This window comes from Mauremys mutica, chromosome 3, assembly GCF_020497125.1.
Source record: "Mauremys mutica isolate MM-2020 ecotype Southern chromosome 3, ASM2049712v1, whole genome shotgun sequence".
NCBI lineage: Eukaryota > Metazoa > Chordata > Testudines > Geoemydidae > Mauremys > Mauremys mutica.
Window position 1 is genome coordinate 208,277,993 of NC_059074.1, and position 5,722 is coordinate 208,283,714.

The window sequence follows — 5,722 nt, forward strand, 5'->3', positions numbered from 1 at the left end:
GCTGACTCTGGGCCTGTCTCGCTTCCCACCAGAAGCTGGGGCAGCAGCCGCTGTTCGCTCCCCCTTGTCTCGCTGCTCTCCGGGGACCGAGGCTGCGCTGTCCCCGCCGGCAGGCGTGTGTCCGTGTCCGGCGGGGCAGGGGTCTGTGCTGGCGGCTAGTGGGGAGACCGGCAGCGGCAGCCAGACCCTCCGGCGCCGGCCCCACGCGGGAACAGCCGTGACCCCTCCCCAGCAGGACCCACGCCGCTGCCCTCCCCGGGGCGGCCCCGCGACTCGAGCCGGCCGGCGGACAGGGGCCGGGCCGGGCCGGGCGGGCTGCAGCAGGCGCTGGCCGAGCGAGGAGCGCCGGGGACGGTGCCGAGCCGGGGCGCTGAGCTCCGCGGGGCCCGCGCGCAGGCAGCCGGGGAGGGCGCAGCCGAGCCGGGCCGCGCTGCAGCCGCAGCACCGGGGCCCCGGGGCCGGGCATGGACCTGGCTGCGCTGCGCCGCGGCCGCTCTCCCCGCCCCGGCTCGCTGCGCGCCCCGGGGCCCCGCCGCAGGGAGAGACCAGGAGCCGCCGGCCGCTGCCTGCCCGCGCCCGGCCTCCGCCGGCTCGGAGGGGCCCGCAGCAGCCGAGACCTCCCGCGCCCGGCTCCGGCCACCCAGCCCGGGCGGGAGCGGGCGCTGGCCGCTCAGGGGAAGCAGCATCGCGGCGGAGACTGGCGCTAGGTAAAGCCCCGCTCCGCGCTCGGCTCCCCGCTTCCCGGGGAGCTGCGGCCGGCACATGCCGGGCCCGGCCGGGCATCGCCCCCCGCCCGGGCATCGCCCCCCGCCCCCAAACCATGCAGGAGAGCGAGTGACCGGAACCTGCTGCCGTGGCCTGGCAGGGCAGAGACCCCCCTAGCCTGCCCCCTGCACGGGCACAGACGGGGGCCCTGGCGGATAGGCAGCATCTCGGCTGGTGCCCCAGGGTGCCCGCTGCCCTGGTGGGGCCGGCTGGGCTGGGGACACGGGAGGGCAGGCCGAGAAGCAGAGGGCACTGGCCCTGCCCCGCTGGGTGTGCGCGTCCATGGGGGGAGATAGGGGGTTGGATGAAGGCTGGTCCCATGTGGGCTGCTTGGCACTGGCACTGGCACAGCCACGTCTCTCCGGGCCTGGGCAGTCCCGGCGCTGAGGGTGGTAGTGGCAGCTGGGGAGATGCCAAATGTCTGCAAGGGAATCGGAGCTTGTGCCTTGGCCAGTCTGCACCAGCAGTGCGGGCCCAGGAGCCGGTGGGACACCTGGCCAAAGAGGCGGGAGCTCCAGGAGCTCCGGCCGCAAGAGCTGGTCGACACCTTGGGGGCCGGAGCACTGGTGCGTCTGGGCAGCCGGGGTTCGGTGGGGACGGGAGTGTGGCCATGGCCAGAGCAGAGGCATAGGACCAAGTGACAGAGATTAGAGCTGGACAGTGTAGGACAGGCCCTGTGGGCCGTTCTCCAGGGCTGTGGCTGGGCAGGTTTGCAATGGCCCAGGCACTGGGGGGCTCCTCCCCTGGGAAGTCAGTTCCCCAAGTCCAGAGAAAGGCTCTCTGCCGCAGGGACTCTCTTTCGCCTCCTCTCACAGCCACAGCGTGTCTGCCCTTGCTTAGCTGCGCTGGACCGACTGAACTCTTTAACCCTTTAGTCCCCGATCACGCTGTGCCTCTTCTCTCAATTCCCTCCGGTTGTCAGCATGTCTCTGGTAATGCGGTGCCCACAATGGAGGGGGCTGGGCCTGGCTGGGCTGCCCCCTGCTCAGCAAGGTGCTGCCTCTGGGCCTGCAGCCCTCGGTCGCATTGCCCGTTATCTGCCCCACTGCATTTCCGGCTGGTGTCTGCGCTGACGTCCACTGTCACCCCCAGGGCTCTGCCTTTGCCTGACACGTCTCCACCATTGCTGGGCTGCCGGGTTCAGCTCCTCCAGTGGCAGCCGCTGGTGTTTAACCACGTCTCGGCTAACCCGGCTGGGAGCAGCCTGCATGGCACCGCGGCTCCCATGCGGGAGGAAATGGGGGCTGCCCCAGTGGTGGGAATGAAGGGAAAGGCTAGTGTAGGCAAGGGCTTCGGCTCTCAGCTGCACTGGCTCCTAGGCTGGTTTCTCCCATTGATGGGGGGTGGCTTAGCTTGTTCTCCCCAGCTGGGGTAGCTGCGTCCATCCCAGCTGCATCTCAGCTTGGTCATTTCTCCCCACGGTGTTAATCTTGCTGGGTCCCTCGGGCTCGTTTTCACTGTTGATCACAGCTCCCCATTTAGTGTCACCTGCTGCTCACCGCTCACTTCCAGGTCACAGGTGAAAACACTAAATGAGCATGGACCAAGCCAAGGCCCCTGCTGGATCCTTCCCCCCAGCCCATGCACTGGAGGACGTTTGTTTACCTCTGCAATCTGGACTGTGCCCCCTTGGGCACATGCATTATGCCATTGCCTTTAACTGCATGATCTCAGGCTATTTTTCTCTGGGCAGAGGTGCTCAGCAGAGCCCAGCAGAGACCTCTGCCAGGGCGGAGTGTGGCTCAGCATGCTGTGCCCATAGCATCCATAGCCTCAGACTGCTCCAGGCGTAGTCGCCAGCCATGTCAGTTCGCAGGGGGCTTTGGTGCCTCCACTGAGACAAACACACTCCCCTCCTCCTCCAGTCTCAGCCCTGGTGCTGGCTTCTCTCCAGAGCAGCTGCGGAGCAGCAGCAGTCAGGATCCTGGCTCTGCTCCTCCTCTTTTCCCCATGCAGCAAGCCGCAGCAGCTGCACCAGTGCTGGGCCCAGGCCAGAAAGAGAGACGGACCCGGGGGAGGGGTGGCATCCTCCCTGGTACCTGAGGAGGACAGTGCTCTGCACGGACGACGGAGGAGGAGGGGGACATATCAGGCAACGCTTCCATGCCCCAGCAGTTGAGGAATCGAGAGCACTAAGCTAAAACGCAGGGCCCAGATCACAACACCCAGGATCTGGTGCCCTGGCTATTCGAGTCCTTGCTCTAGGTTTCTCTGTGCACAGCATGAGCGGTCTGGGCACGGGAGGATTGTATCAAACTGAGGCCCTTGGGTGTCACAAGGCAAAGTGACACCACAAGACATTTATCCAATATCACCCCTTCACATTCACGTGTGTTAAAGACTAGTGAATTGTGCGGACACATTCAAGGCCTCAGAACAAAATAAGATGCCCCTACGAGGGTCAGTGAGGACACAGAAACCTGGAGCAGTAACAGCTGCATCGGTGCTAAGGGTGTCACGGAGTTTGTTTCATGCAGAGTTTTGCACCATCTCCAAAGTTCACATACAGAGACACTGAAAACCAGTTTGCTATTTCGTGACCACAGTCTTGATTTGAACATAAATTTGTTGACGGGCTCTTCATTGTAGCAGACAAAAGTCTAACAACATGCAATGGCTGGAAATTGAAACTAGACAAATTCAGACAAATTAACCATGAGGGCAATTTACCAAGGATCACGGTGGATTCTCTGTCACTGGCAATTAGGGCTGTCAATTAACTGCAGTTAATGCAAGCGATTAACGCAAAACAAATTAACTAGATTTTAAAAAATAGTCATGATTAATCACAGTTTTAATTGCACTGTGGGTTGGTATGGTATGGGGGGGCACAGGGATGCTGTGTGGGGCGGAGGGTGGGTTGGCAGGGGTATGATGGGGCGCAGAGGGGGATCTGGCACAGGGATGCTGTTGGGGGGAATGACCTTACCAATGCAAAGCAGCACCCCTCCCCCTGCTGCCCACAGCTGACTGGGAGAGAAGTGGCAGGAAGGAATGTGCTGCTCACCAAGGCGGGGGAGATTTGACCACCATCCAGAGCAGAGAGAGCCCTACAGCAAAGGAGCTGCCTGACTGACCCGTGTGTTCCTCCTTCCAGGATGGTTCCCCCACCGCCCATCAACAAGCCCCATGCCTGCCTCTCCACTGTCCTCATCATGAGCAGCTTGGTGCTGATGGATGCCTACCTGGTGGAGCAGAACCAGGGCTCCAGGAAACTGGGCATCTGCATCATGGTCTCGGTGGGCGACGTCTGCTTCCTGCTGGTGCTCCGGTACATGGCGGTCTGGGTCGGGGCCGAGGTGAGGACAGCCAAGCGCGGCTACGCTATGATCCTGTGGTTCCTTTATGTCTTCGTATTGGAGATCAAGGTCTACTTTGTCTACCAGAACTACAAGGCTGACCGGAAGAGCCTGGACCTTCTGGCACGCAAAGCCCTGACCCTGCTGCTGTCCATCTGCATCCCAGCCCTCTACGTGCTGCTGGTGGCCACCGAGCACATGGACTACGTCCGGACATTCAAGAAGAAGGAGGACCTCCGCAACCGGCTCTTCTGGGTCATCATTGACATGCTGGACGTGCTGGACATCCAGGCCAACCTGTGGGAGCCCCAGAAGAAAGGGCTGCCCCTCTGGGCCGAGGGCCTGATGTTCTTCTACTGCTACATTTTGCTCTTGACTCTCCCTTGCGTGTCCCTGTGCGAGATCAGCATGCAAGGGTTCAGCATCGTGCCGCACCGGATGATGCTCTACCCTATGCTGAGCCTGCTCACCGTCAACATTGCCACCCTCTTCATCAGGGGGAGCAACATGGTCTTCTTCCGGGATGCCCGGGTCTCAGGCATCTTCATGGGCAAGAACGTGTTGGCCATCGTGCTGAAGCTCTGTATGTTTGTGCAGTACCGGAAGCAGCTGCGCCGCGAGCCGGCGGGGTTCAACGCCGAGCCCCACCACAGCGCCGCGCCCCAGCCTGCCCTGCAGCTGTTGAAATCCCAGAACCAGACGCCCGGCCCCGAGGCGCTGGGCCCGGAGAACACGTGACCTGAGGCGGGCACCGCAGACTGGGCATGGAGTGATACCTCTGTTTGGGGTTGGACCCTAACAATGGCAGAGTACCGGCGCCTGCCGAGCCCCCGCCCAATGCTGGTTTCTCCAGGAAGTCTGTGAGCGACCCCTCCTTGCTTTGCACAGACAAACTGACCGGCCACGTCCTAGCTGAGCACGGGGCTGGGGAACAGCCAATGGTAGCCAGCCCCCGAGGCCAGCTGGCGGACCCTGTAGAGAGGCTATCGAAGGGGAACAGGCAGTGCCAGGCGACAGGGTCTATCCCTGCTTGCTCCCCTGTATTCCTTCAATTGCGAGGGTGTCGCAGTGTGATGGCTCTGCGGTGGGCCTGCTGGGAATGTCCCGGGGGGACACAATCTCCATGGACTCCCTGCACAGTCACTGTGAGGTCAGAGTCAGCCGAGGAGTCCAACAGTGCTGGGGGGCACCCGTTCTGCCCTCGATTGTGTCTCCTGGGCCCCTCTTTCTGCACGCCCACACGTCCCCACCACACACACATACTCCACTGCCTGTTCCCTCTTCGGGAGTGCAGGATCCCCCAGGGGAGTGGTGCTGGAGCTGCCCAGCCCCCAGATGCCCAATGGGACTCACTGGCTTGTGGGTGAGCATCTTCCTTTTTCCAATAAACGAGAGTCCAAGCCCTGCAGCCTCCTGGCGTCTGTGTGCAGCTGCTGCTTGTGTGGAGGCCAGTCGGGATGAGCGTGGGTCCTGCTCTCTGTGAGGGCTGACAGAAGGCGGCGGGGGGGGGGGGTAGGATTATGGGACAACAAGAGCTGGCTCATTGTTAAGGTAGCAACACGACTTCTGTTTGAATTTTCCATCCTCTCTGAAGCCTGCGTCCCCAGTCAGATTGGAAAGTGGTCTGCTAGTTCAGGGCCCAGGGGAGAGTGTGGGGC

The 5,722-nt window shown here is 62.4% G+C and overlaps 1 protein-coding gene across 1 annotated transcript; it reads left to right on the forward strand.

Moving 5' to 3' along the window:
* Positions 1-585: 585 nt before the first annotated feature.
* LOC123367528 (transmembrane protein 121-like) lies at positions 586-5,467 on the forward strand. The gene is made up of 2 exons (XM_045011839.1): positions 586-707; positions 3,863-5,467. Exon 2 carries the CDS (start codon positions 3,864-3,866, stop codon positions 4,800-4,802), a length of 939 nt encoding a protein of 312 aa, XP_044867774.1. The 5' UTR covers positions 586-707; position 3,863; the 3' UTR covers positions 4,803-5,467.
* The last annotated feature ends 255 nt before the right edge of the window (positions 5,468-5,722 follow it).